Raw genomic sequence first — 27,203 nt, forward strand, 5'->3', positions numbered from 1 at the left:
TAAAGTTGAACTTTCAACATACATTTGCCATACAATGTACTTTTAAGTACTCCTCATGAACCGTACACCAGATCAGTTTAATTTCAACGTGATCAAGATGAATAAAACACAGAAAATGTGCCATCGTTGGGCCCTTTTTCAGGGGGGTTGCTATGCATAACTTTGAAAATACTTGGCACAGGTGTGCTGTAGGGCGGCATGTACGTCTCCAAACAAGCCCCGCCCCTAACTCAGCCCAGGGGCCTCTGTAGCGACCCCCACCAAGCCATGGGCCCATCTGGCAGGTCTGGCTTAAAGTAATACTGTCCCATTTTTGGAAATAAGCTCATATCACACCTTCCCTTGAGTTAAATAATTTAGTTTTACCTTTCTCCTGCACTTTCAACCGTTCTCGTAGCATGGCAGTGCAAATTTGACCTCCATGCTAGCAGTTAACATTGAGTCCTTAGAGACCAGCTGGCGGCTGACTGGTCTCGTAGGAGTCAAAGTTAACTGCTAACTTGGAGGTAAAATTTGCACTGCCCCACTCAGAGAACGGTTGAAAGTACAGGAGGAAGGTAAAACTCAATTATTTAACTCAGGGGGAGGTGTAATATCAGCTTATTTCCAAAAATGGGACAGTATCAGTTTGAAGTACAAGCTAAGGACTCCACATTTTTTGGGGTGTATCTCACCAAGACAAACAAAAAACAATGAAAAAAAGAACAAAAAAGAACCAATGGGAACACCAAACAGGAAGTGCGATCATTCAACTTGAAGTTGAACTTTTGACATGCAACAAAAATTGCCATACGATAGACTTTGAAGTACTCCTCATGAACTGTACAGCTGACCTGTTTCATTTCAATGTGTATATGATCAAGACATAGCGGATGCATTTTCAATATGTTGTAAGAAAACAAGATGGCAGCTTGATGAATTTTGATGAATAAAAACACCGAAAATGTGCCATCGTCGGGCCCTTTTTCAGGGGGGTTGCTATGCATAACTTTGAAAGTTACTTGGCACAGGTATTCTGTAGGGCGGCACGTACGTCTCCAAACAAGCCCCGCCCCTTACTCGGTCCAGGGGCTCTGTAGCGCACCCCTACAGTGCCTATGGTGTGGGGGCGGCATAAAGTACAAGCTACGGACGTACAAGCTACGGACTCCGAATTTGTTTTGACTTACTGAGACGATCTTTTCTATATGCCCGAAACGCCATTTGTGTCTCTCTCTCCAACACTATCAGTGAACTATTTATATACAGTATTTGTCACCTTACTTTTTTCAGGCACAAGTAATGCAAGATGATTTTCTCTCTCCCTGCCACACTTCAGCACACGCACCAACACACACACGCGTAAACCCACACATGCGCAAACCCACACGCACCAACACACACACGCATGCAAACACAACACATGCAAACAAACATGCAGATGCGCAAAATACACGCGCGCACACACACAGGCAAACACACACACGCGCAAACCCACAAATGCGCAAACCCACACGCACCAACACACACACGCATGCAAACACAACACATGCAAACAAACATGCAGATGCGCAAAATACACGCGCGCACACACATGCGCAAACATGCACACACGTGCAAATACGCACACAAAAGCTAAGAGTGGTTGGACTTTAGAGCTTCAGCGGGAAAGTATCGTTTTGAGAACCTGCACTTTCCTTCCCATCCTATTCCCATCCAAATCTAGCATTATTTTCTGCAAGGCTTCGAATGTGTTCTTGAGTTCGGGAGGATAACACAAGTTCATTGCATAAACCAAGGCAAGAAATATGGCAACTGCAAAAGGGACATTTGGCAAGGCGTCAATTACGGTCACCCCTTCCACGATGATTCCGATGTCCTCAGGACTGTCGCCAGGTTCTGCACCCTCATGCCGGATCACATAGATTGCATGGACGGTTTCTGCCAAAGCCGATTCGGTGTCCGCATCTTGTGCCTGAAAAAAGTAATATGACATACAAAAATAAAAATATTTAACTGATGTCCATGACATACATTTTACCATTAATTTCACCATCCATTTCAAACATGTTACCGCAATACCAAATAAGTTCTAGACAAGCTAACATCAATTTTTCTAACTTCATGTTTATACATCTTGGCCGTCAACTATTCTGACTATCTTTTGTATACTTTGATATGTACAAAGCACTGTCTGATGAAAAAAGACATAATAATAATTAAAAAAAGACATAAATCAATAATAATGATAAAATACATGTTTGACTTTCTGAATCAAATGTGGGATAATAATGGTGCACTTGGGCACTGTTTTGGTGTGTAATTATACGCCATACATGAAACATGAACACTGAAATGCACAAGTGCATCATCTGAGACACAACAAAAGACTTAAGATAATGCACTTGTATTATGGAGCTTGAGGGTTTCACCCTTTAGATAGAAAAATCTATCAGTTCTGACATGATGTTTAAGGTGCACTGTCTAAGATTTTTATTGGTTAGTTGCCTTTTTCATGAATACTTACCACCAACATCAAATTCTAAGTATTAATTCTGACTGGGAAAACTGCACTTTTCATACATGAAAAGGGGGATCTTCTCCATGGTCCGCCATTTTGAATTTCCCGAAATATATTTTTTTAGCTGCAAGACTTACTGTACTTTGGTTAAACTAGTAAATATTGGTTTATTATTTAGTAAATATTCATGAAAAGATCAAAATTGGCAACATGCAGCGCAGTTTCAATGAGCAGCATAGTTGCAGTACCCATTCTGGCCACATCATACACAGTGCACCTTTAAGGAATCTGGAGTTAAATCTTTGTCATGTGATGGCAGTTGTAGTCGTCATATCGACCTCCAGCAATGTAAAGGGTCAAATTTAAAGGTATACATTTACCTTTGGCTAAGGCTGCCCTAGAATGTTGATTGACTAATCACAACGCAGCAAGGGTCTGACAGAGCCATGGAGGTAAGAGTTAGACTAATCCCACTGACCTCCATGTTGCATTTTTAACAAAACGATGGCAACTAATCAAGCCTTTAACACACAGATCCATTGACATACTTCCAAAACAGCTCCAGGAAGTGAGTCAGAAAGTGTGGCAAAGGTAAATGTAATTCATTTAAACTCATGTTTACATCCTCTTTGTTTGTTCTGTATTAGCTCTGTGTAGTCTAACAAATAGAAAGGCGCTGCCTTGAATTATCTGAATCTACCGGTATGTGAATCATGTCATCAACTGACCTCCTGTACCCTGATTGTCACAACTCTGAATTCCATATCTCTAGTCCAACATTTATACCCTTGCTGCACTGTGATTGTTTAATCAACATTCTAGGGTGAGCCTTAGTCAAAATAAATTGCAGAGGTAGTTGTGGTGAAATGTCTCCAGAGACTAAAGGCATATTCAACCACTGCAACGTTTAGTTGCCGTTTCCTGATTTATTTCTTCAGCCAAAACATAGCAAAATGTCCTGCAAAAGACATTTGGGTATGCTTGCTACCATTTTGTAGGCATGGTCAACTAATTATCTACCCGCAATCTTGTCTTAGCTGAAATAGGCTGTGAAAACAGGATGTCAACCCACCCCCCTCCCCCTGGGGCACATACCATGTATTCCTTCAGCAACTTTCCAGGGTCTTCTTTGAAGTAGGTGCAAAGTCCCTTCAGGATGCATTCGCGTCTGACATTTATGTCACTGTCCTATAGGCAGAATAAAGATACATGAGTATTGATTTTCACTTAAAATTGCAGAGGTCTCCTGTGAAAACACGAATTGGCGCAAGGACATCTACATCACCCCCTTCCTCTGCAAAGCTCTGCATGCATCGTGACAGATAACACTTACCGAGAACAGACACAACCTGTTCAGCCTTTTGGACACTTTATTTCAGAACAAAATTAAATACACATTTTTTTTCAAAAGGTGCACTGTTTTTACCACCACCACCAATTTCTAAGTATTCATTATGACTGGAAAATGGTACTTTTCATACATGAAGGGGGGAGACCATCTTACACGGTGCACCTTTAAAAGAAACGAAAACAGTAAAACTATGCATCAAGATTCAAATTCATCATTCTTTGTACATTATACCTGGGATATGGGTAACATTATTCTCCTGAGGCTTTGTCCAACACTCCCCCCTTTCCTGCTGAACGCCTTCATCAGATTTGGAGAATAAGCATCCAGGTTGAAGAAGAACTTGGACTCCAAGTTGACTGTTGTAATTCTTCTGAACTCGGCACAAACCTGTAAACATAAAGCACAAAAACACAAACACAAACTTCATTTAACTCATTTTCTTTTTTTCAAGGCACAAATACTATGTCCCACAAGAAACAAACAAAAATAATTATCTCAAACCACATTAGGTAGTAGCACTTCCCCTGTTCAGAGCCATTCTTTTATGCCTTTGCCTTCCTTTTATTGCTGTTTTTTTTTTTTAATTATTGGGCGTCTGGGTGTTCAGAAAGTCATGTACAAATAAAACATATAAATCATTTTAATTAATTTCATTATTAACACTTACCTCACGAACAGTGAAGAGTGCCGGCCATCTTGTCTTGAATTCAGCAATCAGTGGTTCCTGCATGACTTCTTGTCTTCTCAAGGAAAAGGTCTGATCCATCAACTGAGTCACGTGACTTTCATTGTTTCTCTTGTCGACTTCAGACAGAAGTGCCACTCTTTTGGATTCTTGTGTGTCCATTGTCTCCCCAGAAGGAAGAGCCGGGCAGAAGTTTACCTCCGCTTTACGGGCTTTCTTAACTCCAGAGGCAGGACTGCTTCCTACGCGTTTGTTGGTCTGGGCATTCACAGCAACTTCTGGATGTCCCAGCCGACGTAGCCTCGTTCTGTAATTTCCTATCTTCCACCTTAAGCTTGTCTTCCATCCTTCATACCCAGTCTTTGATCCCGGCTCTTTGAGGCAAGGATGTGTGGTGACAAGTGCTTCAGCAATTTCACCGAGCTCTGTATCAGAAGGATAGACTTTGTACTTCATTATTTCCTCCATTAAACCATTAAGAATGGAAGATTTCAGTTTGGTGCCAGGGTCCAACAAAGTCCCATCATCTTTGAGGGCTGCATTCGCCTTCTCAAGCTCTAGTTCTGCATCGTAAGGGAAGCGTGGCACTTTAAAGATGAGAGGCCATGCAGAGGACCTTGAGGAGCTGGCCTCGGGAGAAGATAGTATGTCAGTGTCACATGATGCAATGGACGGTGACGTGGAAAGGCTTGAGCTTGATGGGTAAGGAGATGGAAACGGTGGTGGTGGACAGCTAGAATGTGGTGAAGGTGGTGTGGAGTCATCAAGGTGGTTTCCGGCAATTATGATGAATGGTTGGTGGATGACTTTAATGGTGCTTTTGTCTTCTATTTCAGAAGTTGAAGTCAAATTGTTGAACTCATTGCCAAACTCCTGATCCATAAATTGTAGTCTAATGTCACCCTCTAGTTCCAATTGGTTCTTGATGTGCCGTATTAGGTCATCAACAGACTCTGGTATGCCATTGGGGAGAGTCAATCTTGTAGAGTCATTTTCACCCAAGATAACTCTGAGCATCACAGGAGCAGCCATAGCTTAACTATGAATGAAGAAGAACACATGTCAGAAGTAGAAAACAAAAACATTTCAAATCATCCCTGGCCGTTTAGACATATTGGACTTATAAAACGGACCTTGATGTAAACTGTGACTACACTAAGTGTCCTTGGCTTTTTTTAAACGCTACCATATTTTGCTCCTTACAAAATTACATATCTTTTCAGTGTCACCATTCTAACTGCTCCAACAAAATAATCTGCCAAAGGGTAAACATCTGCCAATTCCTCAATTCCCACCAAAATAGTTTCTATGGTTGGACACGGACTTAATTCAAATGATCGGAAGTGTTCCCTGTACCACCCAGAGTGTCTTTTCAGCATGAAACACAGCGTGTTCTGTACAACACAAATATGAATAATCTCTCCAAAGTCAGGGAGACCACTCGTTGACCCATGCACCAAAATCATGCCATTCCTGTATGTTACACCTTTGTATGATACACATTTAGTGAGATCAATATTAGAAGCACTGGGGAATTTCTGTTGAACAAGCAGAGCCATTTCCTGTTTCAAAACATCCACTGGAACTTTTGACGCCTTTGTAATTTCAAGACCATCCTTTTCATAACTGGAGGAATTCAAATGATAGGACATCATTAACTGATGCTTAGTAGCTAAGGACAGAGGGACATTTTTGAAGCAGTTAGTGTATCGAATAACCTGCTTGAAAAAGCTATGCTTAGCTTCAAATCGGAGGGTCCAGTGACCCACAAGAGGACCAAACGCCCTGATCAGTTGTGGATAATGCTCCAAATAGTGATGCTTTGGTAGCAGTGGTACATCAGGGAAAAGATCTTGATATTTATGTCTGTGGTCTGAAATTTTGAACTCAAGGTAGGCAATTGACTCATCTGTGTGTGTTGGGGCGACCACCAGCTCCACAATATCTTTTAGGTCCATCAATAACTGCCACGCCATTTCCTCCTCAGGGACTAAATGCCCAATTATGAAAGGGAGACTTCTTAGCAGTGCCCAGTTTTCATGGCAGTTGCCACCTATCGTTTTTCTTGTTGAGAATGTGCGTGGGATCTCATGAGGCCTGTTAGTCTTGTCTCCCCACTTGAATGGGAACTGCAGCACAAGCTTGTTTAGAGTGTCAAGGTCAAAATATTTCTTGGATATCAGCAGTGCCAAACAGCGTGCAAGTTCTACTGGCACTATGCCCTCAAAAATGTCGTGCATTACATCCGGAGGATATCCTGTGAGAACATTGAAGTGCTCAAGTGTTTTACTGATACTGCAATGCCGTTTCACCCCAAAGCAGCTTGTGCCAGTCAATTCAGCTGTCTGCACATGAGATTCATGGAGTTCCCTTGTCCTAAGAGGGAGCGAGGCTGACCTTACAGAATTGGTTTGAATGTCTGTTTTTGTAGCTGTGCAAAACCGACATATGTACCCACCAGAAAAACTCTCATTGAAACCAGCAAAGGCGTGAGCACCTAGGTTATCTGCCACAACAACCTGAATAGTTCCTTTCACACATCTGCCAAGCAATGGAATGAAAATACCATCCTGCTCCAATGTTTTCACATCTTGGAGGAGAGGATGCAGGATCCTATCAAGGCCGTACGCCTTCACATCATCACTTTTACACAGGATTGCCAAGTAAATCGAATGCAGGGATGAATTTGAGCCCGGAGGCATATTACTCACAGTCCAATAAATACCACAAAGCTTATGTTTCCTGCGTGAAGTATTCAAAGGGTTACAGACCTCAAAATCGTCTCCATACAAATTCACCAAAATTCTCAGTTCATTCCCTGACAGGAAAGCATTTTCTCGGAAGTATGAACCATCTTGATAAGACCTATAAGTATGCTGCTCACCAGAGTCGCTGTTTCTATTCTGCCCTTCATGATTCTCAATTGCTTTATCCAATATGTCCTTCTTCTCAAAGAGTTGACGCAAAGACTTGAGTAAAGGCACATACTGAAAACTTCTTTTCTTTGAGGAATCGAGGATATACTCAATCGGTTCCACGGGTTTGAAAGCGCCTTTGTAATACTGGTTGCGGAGATAACAAGTGCTAAGGGGGGAGCCTTTGTCTAATGCTTTGAATATAGGGTTTGAAGCATTCAGAGAACTAGCTATATCAAGGACAACAGTTTTATCAGTTGCAATGCCATGTTTCTGAAACAGTTCTTCAAGAACCTCAGCTGAAAGTGGTAATGCATATGAATGCAAGCAATGTAGCTCCTCTAAGAACTCATCAAGTTTTGCGCCTGCCACATGTGCAAAATGCTCTAACTTCAGCAATGATCCAGCAAACTTCTGTTGAATTACTTCAGTCAAGCTCTTAGGTCCACTCATACAGCTACCAGAAAATTCAGAGTTTCCATCAAAATCATCATTCTGCAAACCATCTTCCGCAACATCACATGTCTCTCTTGAAGATTGACTGGTTCTGACTATGCCAGGCTTGAAATCTTTCAATGTGTGTGGGTTGTGCTTCCGGTTCTTGTGAGAGTGAAATGTTGCATATATGTTAGTTTGAAAACTGCAATCTGAGAACATGCAATTGACAGTCTCATTACCCCTTAGATGAGTCCCAATGTGTACAAAATAATCTCTCTCTGTATGTAGATCACAACAAGCACACACATGACAACTGAAAGTTGACAGTTCACTTGACTCTTGACAGTTGTCTATGTGATGACATCTACTCAAATGTATGTGTAAAGCGTTCCATGTTGTAAAAGAACACGGGCAATCTGTGTGTATACAAGTGTAACGTTGCCTGTGATTGTGCTCTAACCTTATATGTTTCAGCAACTCAAATCTAGTGGCTATAGATATATTGCATTCCTTACATCTCCACATAATGACCACATCATTGCTGAGAGTTGCAGCCCACTAAAAATATTTCATACCCACTGAAATAGTCCACAACACTTCAATCTGAGGTCACAGATTACATTAAGAAACACGCAGCCACTGGCAGTCAGGAAGATCCCCCTGTTTGAATAACACAAAAAAGACACAAAAGACAACACATGTAACAGAAGGAAAGCTAAGTTAGTGCTTACACTTCGCAGCCAAGAAACAATTAACAAGGCAGAGTAACACAGAGATAAAAAAACAAGCAGAGGCAGGACAGAGACTTCACCTGAGCTGACCGATGCTGAAGGGCACCACAGAAGCCACGTAGATCAGTCCCTGCTTGAAGGTCACTGATGCTGAAGGCAACCACACACGCCACTGCCGGCTTGAATATCAAAACAAAGACACAAATGACAAGTAAATATGACAAACAAATTCTAAAAGTTGGCATGGATAAGCAACATAGGCCTTTACAATAATAATAATAATAATAATGCCCACTAAAAATATTTCATACCCACTGAAATAGTCCACAACACTTCAATCTGAGGTCACGGATTCCAGTAAGAAACACGCAGCCACTGACAGTCAGGAAGATCCCCCTGTTTGAATAACACAAAAAAAGACACAAAAGACAAGACATGTAACAGAAGGAAAGCTAAGTTAGTGCTTACACTTCGCAGCCAAGAAACAATTAACAAGGCAGAGTAACACAGAGATAAAAAAACAAGCAGAGGCAGGACAGAGACTTCACCTGAGCTGACCGATGCTGAAGGGTACCACAGAAGCCACGTAGATCAGTCCCTGCTTGAAGATCACTGATGCTGAAGGCAACCACACACGCCACGGCCGGCTTGAATATCAAAACAAAGACACAAATGACAAGTAAATATGACACGCAACATGAAGAGGTTGTCTTGGTCATGAAGTCTACTCAAAATGAAATGTGAATCATTCAATATCTTGAAAGGATATGGGCCTTCTCGGTGTATGCAAGTGTAGCGCTGCTTGCAACTATACTCAAATGTTTTCAGTGGTTAAAACCTAGTGGCCAGACATATTTAACATTCATCACAGGAGAGAGACTTCACCTGAGCTGACTGATGCGGAGGGGTGCGACACAAGCCACTGCAAACCAGGTAGATCTGTATCTGTTTGAATATCACAAAAAGGACACAAATGACAAGTAAATATGACAAACAAATTCTAAAAGTTGGCATGGATAAGCAACATAGGCCTTTACAATAATAATAATAATAATAATAATAATAATAATAATAATAATAATAATAATAATAATAATAATGCCCACTAAAAATATTTCATACCCACTGAAATAGTCCACAACACTTCAATCTGAGGTCACGGATTCCAGTAAGAAACACGCAGCCACTGACAGTCAGGAAGATCCCCCTGTTTGAATAACACAAAAAAAGACACAAAAGACAAGACATGTAACAGAAGGAAAGCTTAAGTGAGTGCTTACACTTCGCAGCCAAGAAACAATTAACAAGGCAGAGTAACACAGAGATAAAAAAACAAGCAGAGGCAGGACAGAGACTTCACCTGAGCTGACCGATGCTGAAGGGAACCACAGAAGCCACGTAGATCAGTCCCTGCTTGAAGATCACTGTTGCTGAAGGCAATCACACACGCCACTGCCGGCTTGAATATCACAACAAGGACACAAATGACAAGTAAATATGACAAATTCTAAAAGTTGGCATGGTCATGAAGTCTACTCAAATGAATATGTAAGAGGAATGTTTTCTGTGAGTGTCCAAATATTTCAGCTGCTCAAATGTAGTGTTTATACATACAGCATTTTACATTCATTACAAGTTCACATAAGGATTTAACAAATGTATTGGAAGATGCAGCCCAGGAAAACTTTTCATACCTTAAAATCTTCAAGGACACAGATTTCACTTAAACTCACTGATGCAGAAGTGTACAACAAAAGCCACCGCCAGTCACGTATCAGTATCTGCTTAAATATCACAACAAGGGCACAAATGTCGCAAGCAGTGCTACACTTGCATACACAGTTAAAACCTAGTGGCCAGTTAAAACCTTTGGCCAGACATATTTAACATTCATCACAGGAGAGAGACTTCACCTGAGCTGACTGATGCGGAGGGGTGCGACACAAGCCACTGCAAACCAGGTAGATCTGTATCTGTTTGAATATCACAACAAGGACTCAAATGACAAGTAAATATGACAAACAAATTCTAAAAGTTGGCATGGATAAGCAACATATGCCTTTACCATAATAATAATAATAATAATAATAATAATAATAATAATAATAATAATAATAATAATGCCCACTAAAAATATTTCATACCCACTGAAATAGTCCACAATACTTCAATCTGAGGTCACGGATTCCAGTAAGAAACACGCAGCCACTGACAGTCAGGAAGATCCCCCTGTTTGAATAACACAAAAAAAGACAAAAGACAAGACATGTAACAGAAGGAAAGCTAAGTTAGTGCTTACACTTCGCAGCCAAGAAACAATTAACAAGGCAGAGTAACACAGAGACAAAAAAAACAAGCAGAGGCAGGACAGAGACTTCACCTGAGCTGACCGATGCTGAAGGGTACCACAGAAGCCACGCAGATCAGTCCCTGCTTGAAGATCACTGATGCTGAAGGCAACCACACACGCCACGGCCGGCTTGAATATCAAAACAAAGACACAAATGACAAGTAAATATGACACGCAACATGAAGAGGTTGTCTTGGTCATGAAGTCTACTCAAAATGAAATGTAAATCATTGAATATCTTGAAAGGATATGGGCCTTCTCTGTGCATGCAAGTGTAGCGCTGCTTGTGACTATACTCAAATGTTTTCAGTGGTTAAAACCTAGTGGCCAGACATATTTAACATTCATCACAGGAGAGAGACTTCACCTGAGCTGACTGATGCGGAGGGGTGCGACACAAGCCACTGCAAACCAGGTAGTAAATAAATACATAGACCTACATAGGCTATTTGGTATCCTATATCTTCTGCCTGATGGTAACAGTTCATAATCACTACGCAAGATGTTCCAAGATATGTTTTGCCAAATAGGTAGCTCATGTGGATCCATACTTTGCTCAGCTTGAATGACCTGTAGGCCTACATTTTACAATGATAATTTAGCAAGCTACACCATCACAACATTTGGGAGAAACGCTTTAACATTTGGATTGAGCAATTCACTTTGCTGACAATTCCTGCTCTTCTATTTATTCAGTTGCAAATGCCAGGGTGTTTCACATGGATGCAGGATGCCAGTGTACTGTTGAAGTTGAAATGTCTAGTTCATCAATTGTGAATCACCACATAGCATGTGAGGGGAAACCATTTGCATTTGGCAAAAGTCCTAGACTATTATTTTCACATGAATCCAAGGGGGTGTTGTGGACTCTCGTATCTGGACTTAAAGTCAGCCGGCATTACCCTAGGCGTGCATAACAAGAATCGGTCGGTTTGATGCTAAAGTAAAAGTAGCATAAGTCATGACATGCTTTTATGCAGGTGGGTCTTGGAGCCCCTGTTTAACTGCCTAGGTCTCGGGAATAGAGACCAACATTTTTTCTTCGAGTAAATATTTATTACGGGACACACTGTCATTTTGCGTGACTCGTGATTTGGGCTTCCAGTGCTGTGCTGTGCACGCGCTATGCGGAATGGATCACCCTAAAGTGAATTGGTGGCACTTTATCCAATACATTAGCTCGTTAGCAAACAATACACCGTCGTGGGCACGTCTGACATTAAACATAGGACGTTATTTAACACCCCATCGGCTGTTAACAAACAACCCAACATAGAATCTAGTTTAGCTTTTCCTACACCTTGCAGGGAAAAGGTGGACAAGTGTTTTCAGCCCAGAGCGTGCTAATACACCTGCACTATGCCACCTCGCCATGTGTTGCCCGACTAGATTGCATTGTATCACATCAAACATCGAAAATATAATGTGCAGCTTCTAAACAAGGTTATGATATTAACATATTGCACACTTGGTCAGAGTTCTGATTTGTTCCATTAGAGGATGTTTAACGATTTATTGAAAATGATTTCCTTACCTTTCAGTCGAACTGTCCTTCCTTTGGTCTTCTAGCGATTCGAAAGGCTGACGCATAGCATTCTGGGTAGTTTTGAGTAATTATTATTTAAAAAAAATTATCACGGTTGCATTTACCGCCACCACCTGGACATTTACGTAACTACGTGTATGGAGTAGGCCTAAATGCCTGACTGAATTGCGTTCTTTCAACATAACACAATATATAAATATCTGCCTTGTAAATCTAACATGATGCTTTCACTTTCATTTTGCTAACTTCACAATATTAGGTAGAAAGAGCTTGGGACAGTTGTATACATTTTACAACCAGTTAGAATCGTTTTTTTGAGTGTAGAATGCTGTTGCAGAATTGCCGTAAATAAACAGCTATTTGTTACAGTGTAACTATAAAACACCTGTCCTTGACTTTCCATGGCTCAGAACACCGGTGCAGTGAAAATGTCATTTGGAGAATGTACAGTAATGGAAACTTGGAGAAGGCAAACACACTCAGCGGCAGGCATTCTAATTTCATCTGAAAGGAAATAAATCTTTTAACAATTATTGCCAGTGTGATGTACTAGGTACTACGTTGTGACTGTTCACCATAGTTTTGCTCAATATTCAAGCACACAGCATGAGAGGGATTGTTGTGCGAGTTGAAATGCTTTCCTAGACACAATCGTAATTTCTTTTGATGGACAAATTGACTTTTTACAATGCTGTCAGAACAGAGGGTGGTAAAACTACCTGAAGCACTTTGCTTGAACAACTAGTACCAGCCACTTTGTCAATTAACTACTTAATATATACTCAAACACAAAAGGCTTTATTATAATGATGATGGCGATGATGATGATGATGATGATGATGATGATGATGATGATGATGATGATGATGATGATGACGATGATGATGATGATGATGATGATGGACAATTATGTTCTTTTCTCAATCATAGCACAGTAGACTGTTTTAATAAGCCCTGGGCAAGGGCTGACAAAGAAAGATGCCATATCCAGTTCACATCAAATCAGCATAAGAATCTGTCATTATCAATAATCACTGTGTCAGAAAAAGGCACGTGTTGTTGACTTCTTCATTTGTATAAAGTAATTTGAGGCCAGTCCACCAACACTGCTATTCAACTGACAACAAAGCACCAATTCCCTCAAGTTCTCTGTTTCACATACCGAAGAGAGTTTTGATTGGACTGTCTCCCTGTTGGAGGGAGCCAGCTTTGTGTTCTCGTATGTAAGTAAATGTATTTTTTAAAGTAATTGAAATTCAGCCGGATGGCTATTTGCTCTGTTGCTGTTGTGATGTTTTCCCTCCTCATGTGGAGCCGTTCGCCCAGAAAACCTTTTATGCATTCTGGCTTCTTTGTGTCTCTGTAGGGCAGCAAGCCCGGACAAGGGACGTGCGGATGCCGACGGTGTGGAGGGGCCGAAGCAACAAAAAGAGCCGAACTCTTAATGTAGACATAAAAACATGCCTGTCTTTTCTATCCTACTCATACTATAAAATATGTAGCTGTTTAAGCATGCTGTAATTAATTATGTTATTGCTTTTTTATGTTATTGGTTATTCCTTTACGTGTGTGTGTGTGTGTGTGTGTGTGTGTGTGTGTGTGTGTGCGCTTGCGCGCTCGTACACGTGTGTGTGTGTCTAAACTGGCACGTATACTTTTACTGCTAAACATTAGACCTGGGTAATCAATTACAATGTAAAGGGACTAGAAGGCCACAGCAACATGTCAGAACAGCACAAGCAAAGAATCGTATGAGAAAGATATGTCAAACTCCGCCCATCTCCTAAGGGGGCGTTGTCCCCTCCTTCTTCTTCTCTTTTTGTGGTGTTTGCACAAGAATTGCACTACCACCATCTACAGCGCTGAGGGAACTCCATTTATTCTCAACCTCAAGGCCCTGAGGGTATCCTAACCGCAGGTCTCGTAAAGGGGCGTTCACCCGACATCACATGTATACCTGAGGGACATGTATGTCCCTTCCTGCCTCACTCTCTTACACACTGGCTGTTTCACACCTAACAAGCCCTGATGTGTCAGGAGAAGAAGCACTAAAACAATGTAGCAAGCGCACGCACGCACGCACGCACGCACGCACGCACGCACGCACGCACGCACGCACGCACGCACGCACGCACGCACGCACGCACGCACGCACGCACGCACGCACGCACGCACGCACGCACGCACGCACGCACGCACGCACGCACGCACGCACGCACGCACGCACGCACGCACGCACGCACGCACGCACGCACGCACGCACGCACGCACGCACGCACGCACGCACGCACACACACACACACACACACACACACACACACACACACACACACACACACACACACACACAGGTTTTAACTAGGGTAGAGCCCAAATGCAGCACTCGAGACAAGGGGTCCAAGAAGAGGTTGACGGTTTATTTACTAAGGATACTACAAAACAAAATCAAATGCTCAGAAGAGCCACAAAACAAAAACCCACGAGGGGGAAAAACATGAACTCAACTAATACAGAAAACTAAGACACTTAACTGACAGAAGACAGGCTAACACTTACAATGAATGGCAGAGGTTTCACCGCGACAAGACGAATCAAAATGACACCACGCAGGACAACAGAAACACAGAACTTAAATACAGAACAGACAATTACCAGAGAACACACCATAGGACAAACACAATGGGGCACAGGTAGGCAGACAACAAGGAACCAATCAGGGACGACAATGAGACAGGGGCAAATGAGACAGGCAATCAAGGACAATAAACAGATAACAAGACAGGTGGAGACAATGGCAAGGGAACAAGGAGGCTACCAGAAGACACAGGGTTAACAGGAAAGCAGGTGTGGGTAATGATGGGAAGATAACAAGGCAAACTAATAGAACCAGAGAGCACAGGGTATCTAGGAGAAATAACTAAGATAAAAGGGCCAGGATGAAACATGAGACAGGAAAAAACAAGGAACACGGGACATTAAAAACAAGAGGGCAATAACCAGAATCAAGACAAGGGGAACGGAAAACAGGCTAGACACAAAAAAAACACAGTAGACTAGGAACAGTAACGAGGGACAGGTGAGGCAAACGAGGGGCGGGGCTGAGCACATGGCAGGCAAACACAGGGGCACACTGACAGGTGACATGATGGGACAAAATGTAAACAAAAGCACATGGAGAACCAAAACGAGAGGTGAGATAGTAAAACAGCGACACACAGAACATGGGGGGGAGAAACCGGAGGCAACACTAACATACAAAACAAACACAGAGTCCTGGACATGACAGTACCCCCCCCTCAAGGGACGGCTCCCAGACGGCCCAACGGAAGTGCAGAAAGTTCAGGGGGAGCATGCCAGGCAACAGCAGGGGTCAGACAGGTCGGGGTACGCAGTTGAGGGCATGGGACAGGCCCAGGGCAGAGGGCAGGCACAGGGCAGGGCACAGGCAAGGCAAGACAGACAGACTGGGGGCAATGAGCAAAGTCAGGAGGGCAGGCGGATTCAGGGGGTGCAACAGCAGAGAGGGTAGAAGCAGGGGAACGGGTAGACTCAGATGGACCGGAGGACTGGACATGGGCAGAGAGACAGGCGGAGTCAGACAGCGGTTCAGGGGTGGACATTGGGGATTGGGGAACAGTCACAGGAACGAACACCGAAACTTTGACAGGCACAGTGATGGGGATGGTGACAGGAACGGGCACAGAAATGACGACGGGGATGGGCACAGTCACAGTGACATTGACAGAAACTGGTGAGCGGAAACGGCCTGAATATGCAGGAACACGAACAGGGACAGACACAGGAGTGGGAACTTGGACACAGATGGGGACAGACACTGGGACAGTGAGTGGAAGAGTCACTGGGATGGTGACTGGTACAGGAACAAGAAGGGTTTTCGAAGACATGGGGTTTGGGTGAGTAGAGGGAGTAGACTGGGTCACTGGGGGCGGTGCAGGCTGGAACACTGGGGACCCAGATGATGACTGGAAGGCAGGAGCAGAAGCACGAAGACACTGGGAGGCGGGAACAGGCGAGGCGTGGTCAGGTACAGGTGCAGGTGCAGGTGCAGGGTTGGCGCCAACTGGAGCAGAGAAGGTGCCAGCAGGAGCAGGGGGGGCGCCTATAGGAGCGGAGGCGCCGACAGGAACAGAGGAGGAGGCGCCGACAGGAACAGAGGAGGAGGCGCCGACAGGAACAGAGGAGGAGGCGCCGACAGGAGCTGGGGAGGAGGCCCCGACAGGGACAGAGGAGGAGGCCCCGACAGGAGCTGGGGAAACACGAACAGAGGCAGCGCCAACAGAAAGCGGACCAGATTTATCATCTGCAAGAGGACGGGTTGCAGGTGCACTGGATGACCGGCAGGCTTGCCGGACTCTAAGCAGGCAGAAGGAGTGGCGGCATCCACTTCAGGGGTCTCAGCTGCGTCGGGGGTCTCGGCCGGGATGACTGCATCTAGGGTCTCGGCCGCGTCGGGGGTCTCGGCCATGTCGGGGGTCTTGGTCTGGTCGGGGGTCTCGGCCGGGATGACTGCGCCGGGGTTCTCGGCAGCGTCGGGGGTCTCGGCCGTGTCGGGGGTCTCGGCCGCGTCGGGGGTCTCGGCCGGGATGATGGCCGAATCGGGGGTCCCGGCCATGCCGGGGTTCTCGGCCATGTCAGGGTTCTCGGCCGCGTCGGGGGTCTCGGCCGTGTCGGGGGTCTCGGCCGCGTCGGGGGTCTCGGCCGGGATGATGGCCGCTTCGGGGGTCTCGGCCATGCCGGGGGTCTCGGCCGTGTCGGGGGTCTCGACCATGCTGGGGGTCTCGGCCGCGTCCGGGGTCTCGGCTGGGATGATGGCCGCTTTGGGGGTCTCGGCCATGCCGGGGGTCTCGGCCGCGTCGGGGGTCTCGGCTGGGATGATGGCCGCTTTGGGGGTCTCGGCCATGCCGGGGGTCTCGGCCGCGTCGGGGGTCTCGGCTGGGATGATGGCCGCTTCGGGGGTCTCGGCCATGCCGGGGGTCTCGGCCGCGCCGGGGGTCTCGGCCGCGCCGGGGGTCTCGGCCGCGTCGGGGGTCTCGGCCGGGATGATGGCCGCTTTGGGGGTCTCGGCCATGCCGGGGGTCTCGGCCGGAATGACTGCGTCCGCGTCGGGGGTCTCAGCCGGGATGACTGCGTCCGCGTCGGGGGTCTCAGCCGGGATGACTGCGTCCGCGTCGGGGGTCTCAGCCGGGATGACTGCGTCCGCGTCGGGGGTCTCAGCCGGGATGACTGCGTCCGCGTCGGGGGTCTCAGCCGGGATGACTGCGTCCGCGTCGTGGGTCTCAGCCGGGATGACTGCGTCCGCGTCGTGGGTCTCAGCTGGGATGACTGCGTCCGCGTCGTAGGTCTCAGCTGGGATGACGGCGTCCGCGTCGTAGGTCTCAGCTCGGATGACGGCGTCTGCCTCCGGGGTCTCAGCTCGGATGACGGCGTCCGCGTCGTGGGTCTCAGCTGGGATGACGGCGTCTGCGTCGTGGGTCTCAGCTCGGATGACGCCGTCCGCGTCTGGGGTCCCGGGCAGAGTAATGTCGGTCTGGGGTCTGGGTTCAGTCGGCATAACAGTCATTTCAGAGTCAGGCTTCCCCAGTGCCTCCTGGAGTAGAAGGGTGGCTTCCAATTCCTTGGTCTCTTCAAGCATGTCTGACAACCCAGCGAAACGGTGAAGCCAGGGTTTCTCCAGCAGAACATTCCTGAAGACTCGTACTGCCACCAGCCTTCTCCGGATATTATCTGAAGAGTGCATCACTGGGGATAATCTTCGAAACAGCAAATAAAAGTCTTCCAGGTCCTGACGAACGACCACTGGATCCGGCTGGGTAGAAGACTTGGGCTGGTTGATAGGCTGGGTACTGGCAAAGCCCACCCGGAGGGAAACTGGAACTGGAGCGGAGTCGGCCAACTCGGCTAGGTAGGCTGCTGGGCTCATTTTTGGTGGTGTCATTCTGTCAGGTTTTAACTAGGGTAGAGCCCAAATGCAGCACTCGAGACAAGGGGTCCAAGAAGAGGTTGACGGTTTATTTACTAAGGATACTACAAAACAAAATCAAATGCTCAGAAGAGCCACAAAACAAAAACCCACGAGGGGGAAAAACATGAACTCAACTAGAAATGCATTCTCACAGAAAATGCTGGAAGCGGGCTTGCCTTTGGGGGCAGAGATGAAACAAAGTACTATTGAGAAAACAAAGCTAAAAGAAATCTTGGAAAAACTCCATCCACCCAGTCAGAAGTTATGGGCCAAACAATTCAGCCATCTTGGATTCAGCCATCTTGAAAGTGTTGTAGCTCTGCGTTTTGGGGATATACTAAATGACATACATGGTATTTTAAGTTGGCTAAGGAACACTGCATATGATATAATTTTGAAAATCAACATGGCTTCGAGCGGGATTCGAACTCACAACCTCCATATCTGTAATCCAACCCCTTTGCCATTGATATTAAATGACATACAATACATGATATTTGAAGTTGGCTAAGGAACACTGCATATGATATCATTTTGAAAATCAACATGGCTTCGACTGGGGTTCGAACCTCCAACCCCCATATCCCTAATTCAGCACATTTGCCATTCATACTAAATGACATACATGGCATTTTAAGTTGGCCAAGGAACGCTGCATAAGATATAATTTAGAAAATCAACATGGCTTTGACTGGGATTCGAACCCCCAACCTCCATATCTGTAATCCAGCACATTTGCCATGCATACTAAATGACATACATGGCATTTTAAGTTGGCCAAGGAACACTGCATATGATATAATTTTGAAAATCAACATCGCTTTGACTGGGCTTCGAACCCCCAACCTCCATATCTGTAATCCAGCACATTTGCCATGCATACTAAATGACATACATGGCATTTTAAGTTGGCCAAGGAACACTGCATATGATATAATTTTGAAAATCAACATCGCTTTGACTGGGCTTCAAACCCCCAACCTCAATATCTGTAATTCAGCACATTTGCCATCCATACTAATTGACATACATGGCATTTTAAGTTGGCCAAGGAACACTGCATATGATATAATTTTGAAAATCAACATGGCTTCAACTGGGGTTCGAACCCCCAAACTCCATATCTGTAATTCAGCACATTTGCCATTCATACTAAATGACATACATGGCATTTTAAGTCGGCCAAGGAACGCTGCATATGATATAATTTTGAAAATCAACATGGCTTTGACTGGGGTTTGAACCCCCAACCTCCATATCTGTAATTCAGCACATTTGCCATCGATACTTAATGACATACATGGTATTTTAACCTGGCTAAGGAACACTGCATATGATATAATTTTGAAAATCAGCATCGCTTCAAGTGGGATTCGAACTCTCAACCTCCATATCTCTTATCCAGCACATTTGCCATTGATAATAAATGACATACATGGCATTTTAAGTTGGCCAAGGAACAGTGCATATGATATAATTTTGAAAATCAACACGGCTTCAGGTGGGCTTCGAACCCTCAACCTTCATATCTCTAACCCAGCAGCATGCATTACCACTAAGCCAAGCAGCTAGCTGTCATGCACAGTCCAGCAAGACTATATTACATTGCAATGCAGAGCTGAACTTCTAGAATGGTTCCTCGCACCTGCTCGTTAAGAATAGAATCTTGAGACAGTGACAGTTGAAATGGAACACTTCACTGGCTGCACCTGTTGTGATTGACTGAAAGACACTTAGTATTGAGCTCTAAACTGGGGAGAAAATGAGAATGAGTTTTTTGTCTTTACAACATCGTTGTAAAAAAACTGAAAGGAGTTGGCACATGTCCTTTTCACAGATCGGAGTCATGCTTGTGATCTCTCTAACAGTCTTTGAATGAAGTTTATAGGTTAAATTTTTCAGGCACAAATGGACCTCCGTGTGGGACATGCGCTGATCTCTTGAAAAATGCCCTTTTCGAAAGACTGGGATTCTCCATAGAGCCAGGCCTGTTTTTTTTACAAACCTGCCATTTAAAAAGTATTGGGAGTTGGGAAATGAAACTTTCACAATTTGGAGACATCCCATAGAGCTCGCTAACAACGCGTCAACTAAACTTCTAGGTGAAAGTGTTGATGTTTTATGACCGAAAAAGCCTCCTACACTCTAATCTCTAGAGTGGCGGAACTTTGGTTCATGGAGGTTCCACCATAGTTTTCAATGGAGACCCAGGCTTTAACAAAATCGCCAAAAACGGGAAAACGACAAGAGACACGGAGAAGCCTATAACGAGACGCGATCTCCAAGCCGAGCCGGTCGTTTTAGTGTTTGAACGGTGTCTCTATCTCGAAAGGCCTAGGAGGAGATCCATTTTCTATTTTTACTGCTGCCCTGCACAAGACCAATAATAAAGGAAAGAAACAGGACTTAGAGATTACTATAAACGGGCCTTGCTCTGCAAGGGCCATGCTCTGCATGGTCCTTGCTCCGCAAGCCCGCTTAATTAATACAGAAAGGCACTTAACTGACAGAAGACAGGCTAACACTTACAATGAATGGCAGAGGTTTCACCGCGACAAGACAAATCAAAATGACACCACGCAGGACAACAGAAACACAGAACTTAAATACAGAACAGACAATTACCAGGAAACACACGATAGGACAAACATAATGGGGTACAGGTAGGCAGACAACAAAGAACCAATCAGGGACGACAATGAGACAGGGGCAAATGAGACAGGCAATCAAGGACAATAAACAGATAACAAGACAGGTGGAGACAATGGCAAGGGAACAAGGAGGCTACCAGAAGACACAGGGTTAACAGGAAAGCAGGTGTGGGTAATGATGGGAAGATAACAAGGCAAACTAATAGAACCAGAGAGCACAGGGTACCTAGGAGAAATAACTAAGATAAAAGGGCCAGGATGAAACATGAGACAGGAAAAAACAAGGAACACGGGACATTAAAAACAAGAGGGCAATAACCAGAATCAAGACAAGGGGAACGGAAAACAAGCTAGACACAAAAAACACAGTAGACTAGGAACAGTAACGAGGGGCAGGTGAGGCAAACGAGGGGCGGGGCTGAGCACATGGCAGGCAAACACAGGGGCACACTGACAGGTGACATGATGGGACAAAATGTAAACAAAAGCACATGGAGAACCAAAATGAGAGGTGAGATAGTAAAACAGCGACACACAGAACATGGGGGGGGAGGAACTGGAGGCAACGCTAACATACAAAACAAACACAGAGTCCTGGACATGACACGCACACTTAGTATGCAAATTGTGGAGCCCAGCCCAGGTGGTGCAGCAGAGCAGGGATACAGTCTTGTCTTGACCTGCTATGTAATATTTATACAGCAGCACAGCTCCATGCCAAGGCATCAGTACCGGCAGAGGAAGCTTTGGTATGTATGGACAGAAGGTAATCTGGTGTACAGCACGCCTTTAGGGTTGTCACATCTCAGCAGTGAGACAACACTGCAGGTGACCATCAAAGGAGATCTATCTTCTTGAGTGAGATTGTGGCAAACAGTTCCCCCTAAAACAAACAAGATGGATGGCTAATAATGAACATATAATGTGAAATCACTCAGATGGAGAGAGAGAGAGAGAGAGAGAGAGAGAGAGAGAGAGCGAGAGAGAGAGCGAGAGAGAGAGAGAGAGAGAGAGAGAGAGAGAGAGAGAGAGAGAGAGAGAGAGAATGTGCTTTATTGACAGAAGATAATCTGGTGTACAGCACGCCTTCAGGGCTGTCTCATCTCAGCACAGAGACAGAAAACGCGTGGTGGTGATGATGACCATGAAAGGGGATGTATCTTCCTCAGTGAGATTCCACACAGAAAACAGTTTTCACTGAAACCAACGGGATGGATGTTTAATGAACATCTAATGTGATGTGAAGTCACAGACAAGGAAAGGGAGAGAGAGAGAGAGACAAAGAGAGAGAGAGAGAGAGAGAGAGAGAGAGAGAGAGAGAGAGAGAGAGAGAGAGAGAGAGAGAGAGAGAGAGAGAGAGAGAGAGAGAGAGAGAGAGAGAGAGAGAGAGAGAGAGAGAGAGAGAGAGAAGGTGGGGTGTGTGTAAGAGACAGTGACAAAGAGAAGGGAAGGGGAATGCAGTAATAGACAGGAAGATAGCCAGAGAATATGTGCGGTAAAGAGAGATGGATGCACACAAAAGGATTAGATAGGAAACGGTAGTCTGGTCTCTCTATTGTGCACATATGGAACTGTATGATACAGTAAGTCCAAGAGAAAATAGTTATCTTTCTGAATGCCGGCCACATTCAGAGCCTCTGGGCAAATTTAATGAACTGACTGAAGCAACTACTCCCTTAATTAAACTGTGTATAGCCTGTCTTAACTGTTCACTCCCCTCTCGCTCTCTCTCTTTCTCTTCCTCTAGGATCTTGCACTCAAGAATTAAAAGCAACGTACTCTGGAGTGTATCATTGCACGTCTACAATATGACGCACAAATGAACGGGCATGAATAAATAAACAGTTTTTGTTGTTCTTGTTGTTAGTGTGCATCGTGTTATTTTCCTCTCACTGAAAGGATAGCAGCCATTTAAAAAGCGATATATTAATGTAAACCAATACAATTGCAGCTATACAATAAAACAAATTAAGGGTGCTGCATGATACTTTTGTTTCACCATCAATATCTGCCCAGAATGATGAACACGTATGTTTAAAGCCCTTGGAGAGGCTCCTGACAATGTTGAGGTAACGTCTGCTCCGGAGGTGGCCGGGCAGGCGCTAAAGAAAAAAAAAACACCTTAATCTCTTGAGGTGCCTTCAGGCGTCTGGGCCTTGTCAATGTTCAGCGCACCTCACCTCTAAGCATAACAAGAAACAGTTGGAATGTAATCAGCGGGTCTTGTGCATTGTCTGTTTTTTCATGTGTGCTATGGTTTTTTGCTGTTCTTTTCTCAGAGTACACTGCAGTTGATGGGGTACCAATTAGGTACCAGCTAATCAGCCTATATATTTTCCCATGCCTTTGCATTTGCATTAAAATGCTGTCTGAACAGTAAACACACACACACACACACACACACACACACACACACACACACACACACACACACACACACACACACACACACACACACACACACACACACACACACACACACATTGAAAGAGAGAGACATTGATATGTAACCCAACTGAGTCACCATGAAAGAAAGGACCTAAAAGCAACAGAGAGAAAGGCAGACACAGGACACAGAGAGAAACACTGTTAGAGTGAAGGGAAAAAGATGCAGACAGCAGGCAAAAGGCATGTTCTTCTCATCAGTCAGCTGGTTGGCCGTGCTTCAGTGTATCTGTCCAGTGTTGCAGACATAAGAAAGAGTGGGGAGACAGCTAACGATAGATTAAACACATAATGACTATCGCTACACCTCTTTCAATGTGCTCACAGTCACTTTCTGCTGTCAGCCCATTGATTGTGTGGCTTGCCAGTATAGAGTGATTATGAGAAACTATGTGGTCTGATGATGCCTCCTCACAACAGTGAGTTTCCCAGTTCAATCCAAGGTCAGCTACAGGTCACTGGTGCCACTCCATAATCTGCAACCCCTATCCACCTATACCCTTTCAATTCCTGATCAGAGGTAGCAAGTCTTTAATTTTACTGCCTAATTCATGTCCCAAATTAAGATTTTCCTACAAGCAGTTCCACCACAAAGAAATAGGCCTAAATAAACGATTGCTCAGACATGAAAAGCAATGCACAGGGGAACGCCTGTCACCATCAAACAGAACCTTGGATACTGTGATCAGTGATTCTTCACAGTGGCTTATCCTGTTACTCTCTCTCTTTTTTTTCCTTATTTGTTTGTTTTTCCTCCACCTTCTGGTGACTAATCAACATATTTGTTTGCCTTTGTTGTTGTTGTCGCCGTTGTTGGTTTTATTAAGATTCTCACTCAAGACCAGACCCCCACCATCTTTTGGGATAGATCAGACAGCCCTTTTATGCATTTATCTCCCAAGTGATAAGCAATGTTATCAGGACCACTGTCAGCTTTTGCTGGGCCCAGGACAAAGTCATCTGAAAGTTCCCCCCATACTGAAAACCCAATTTTGGGTTCCTTCTCTACCTGGGCCCGGGACAAATTACCCCTTTTTTCCCCCCTGTTGGCTTTCCTGGATGCTATCGCAGCTTGCCGAGTTGCCAAGGCGTGTCATTGGAATTTAACATTGGCATAACTTTCCTCACAGCTCACTGTTCACAATGACAACTGTAAAAAGCAGTGACCTTGTCACTAGATAGAGAGATTGCTGCAGAGTTAGTCAATCGGATGTCTGAACCAGCAAAGAATGAAGAATGCATTTGCCTACAATGAGACCAGAGAGCTTTGATGTTTCTTATCATAGTCTTTGTTCTTTTGATTTGACCCTCCTGACCCCCCTTGGGCTCGAGCCAAACATTAATCACCATTTCAAACACGCCCACTAACCCTGACATCCTCTTGTTCCTGCATATAAAATAAAACATTAATATCTGATATCCTCCTTTTTAATGAGCATGTAATTTATAATCCAGCTGCACTGATTAACTTCAAACGATCTCCTTTAGAGAACAAACAAATCCCCATGCATAGAAATCAATAATAATTCTGTTTGTTCATCTTTTTCTCAGGACTCTTAAAGGGGCACAATGTAGGATGACATCGTTTATGCGGTGCCCGTGGAATGCCTGTCTCAAAATCTACACAGGCATGAAAAAATGCTGTTTAAATAAACTAGCTGTGAGAATGTTTTTCATCACAGAATGCCAGCAGTTGATACAAACCTGATTACGGTATGTAAAGCGATTTTTAAGTGTTTCCCACAAGACTCGCTTAGACCCTTCTATCAAAAGTTGCATTTGGGGTTCTCTGAGAGCGGACCGCGAAAGAGGTCACGAGAGTCAACCTTCACTAACTAATGACTCAAATAAGCATCGGCTGACTCAGGACAGTGACTAATTAAACTTTAAAATTTAATCCTACTTAGAGTGCCTTTAAATGCAAACAATGCATGAGAAATGTGAGGCTGTCTGTAGCAGACACAGTGCATTCTTTCGAATATGCGGACTCCCGTCCTCCACTTGTGCTTGTGGCCTCACCCTGCTTCCTGGCCCCGCCGCCATGGAGAAAACAATTAAGTTTTCCCGCTGTCAGCCTAGCCACCACAACTTTTTGGGGGACTGTTTTTCATTCACCATCCTGATTGCAAATGAGAAAAATACATTAGAGTTTTGCTTTTGCAAGATATTGAATTAATTAATAATTTTCTGTCGTCAGTGACGTCATCACGAGGTCACAAGCAGGCGAGTGAGCAAGGGAGGACGGGAGTCCGCATATTGGAATCCACCCATTGATTTATGAGCAACCTGAAGCAGAGATACAGTCTTTGCCATTATCAAAGTAGTCACGCAAATGTACAAAAATTTGTACTAAGGATGAAATGTTCCTAGTTTACGGTGCAGTCTTTAGTTTACAAATGTTTATTCCGTTCAGGACTTTGTTGACGTGTGCTGCTGTCAAGTTGCAAGTTGTGTAGACAGCCAATTACATGGTATGAAGTGGAGATGTAATGGAAGAAGAAGGGTCGTTTTTCACGATTCAACCAAAAGCGCATCAGAAAAACTTCACTTAGTGTTTATGTAGTGGAGCGCTGCTCCTTTAAGGGAAAGTCTGACGCTGCGGCACACGTCACCACGCCGCTCGTAGAGGCTTATGGGAAGTCTCTTCATAAATACTGCCAGTGGCTAGTATTCGGTAAGCCTGCAAAGTCCCCCTTTGCGCGTTTCATCGCCACCGGCGAATGTGCCATTCGCCCTATTGTGTTAGCCGTGCCAGCCCCTAGTGGCAAAGTCTGACAACCTGAGTGTGGGTTCTAAGGCCTTAGGCCTACCAGGTGTGTTGTTTATTGTGAATTAGTGAACATACTTTGGGGCAGGTGTTTACAGATCCGCGGGTGTGGTGGCAGCACACCCACCCCTGCACTTTACTGTTAACGTGAACATACTTTGGGGCAGGTGTTTACAGATCCGCGGGTGTGGTGGCAGCACACCCACCCCTCCGCACTTTACTGTGAACGTGAACATACTTTGGGGCAAGTGTTTATCGATCTGCGGGTGATTGCGACAGCACACCCACCCCACTGCACTTTGTGAATTGTGAGTACCTTTTTATATTTTATTACAAAGAGTGAGAAAAAGAGATTTTTATAACGCAAAGAATAATAAAGATTTGAATTATTAATTGTCACCACTGTCTCTGCCTCCATTGTGCACGAACCTGTGTTTGCCTGGTAATCTATTGTGCGGGTACATTGTGTGTTGGTCCGGGGTATCTGTAACTACCCCTAATTCATTTCCTCCGGGGGCTCCACCCCCGGGGGTGGCGTAGTCGAACTACCTCCTGTAACGGTCTCGCCCACTACATTTACAACATCCTGACGTCTTATCAACATAATGTTCCCTCTGCCATCTCCTTTGTACAGCTTTGAAAAACAGACTGCTTAAGGAACCATACAAAACCAAACAGGTTCTCTTTGGTCTTAACGCAGACTTCTTGTACTATTGTATTTGTTTTGTTTTGTATTACGTCTAATTATCTATTTTGTGTAGCGCCGCATGTGATGTGCAGAAGAGAGCTCCTAATTTTATTTCCTGATTTTCCTACTTGTCATTGCCAGGCATGCAGGGCC

The 27,203-nt window shown here is 44.6% G+C and overlaps 1 protein-coding gene across 1 annotated transcript; it reads right to left on the reverse strand.

Annotated features, from left to right (window-relative positions):
• Positions 1-570: 570 nt before the first annotated feature.
• LOC134460295 (sterile alpha motif domain-containing protein 3-like) lies at positions 571-6,423 on the reverse strand. Its single transcript, XM_063212740.1, has 4 exons — positions 4,519-6,423; positions 4,083-4,238; positions 3,596-3,688; positions 571-1,954 (listed from the first exon to the last, which is right to left on the reverse strand). The coding sequence occupies exons 1-4, from the start codon at positions 5,566-5,568 to the stop codon at positions 1,640-1,642; spliced, it is 1,614 nt and encodes a 537-aa protein (XP_063068810.1). The 5' UTR covers positions 5,569-6,423; the 3' UTR covers positions 571-1,639.
• Positions 6,424-27,203: the final 20,780 nt, after the last annotated feature.

The sequence above is a fragment of the Engraulis encrasicolus genome, chromosome 12 (genome assembly GCF_034702125.1).
Source record: "Engraulis encrasicolus isolate BLACKSEA-1 chromosome 12, IST_EnEncr_1.0, whole genome shotgun sequence".
Classification (NCBI taxonomy): Eukaryota; Metazoa; Chordata; class Actinopteri; order Clupeiformes; family Engraulidae; genus Engraulis; species Engraulis encrasicolus.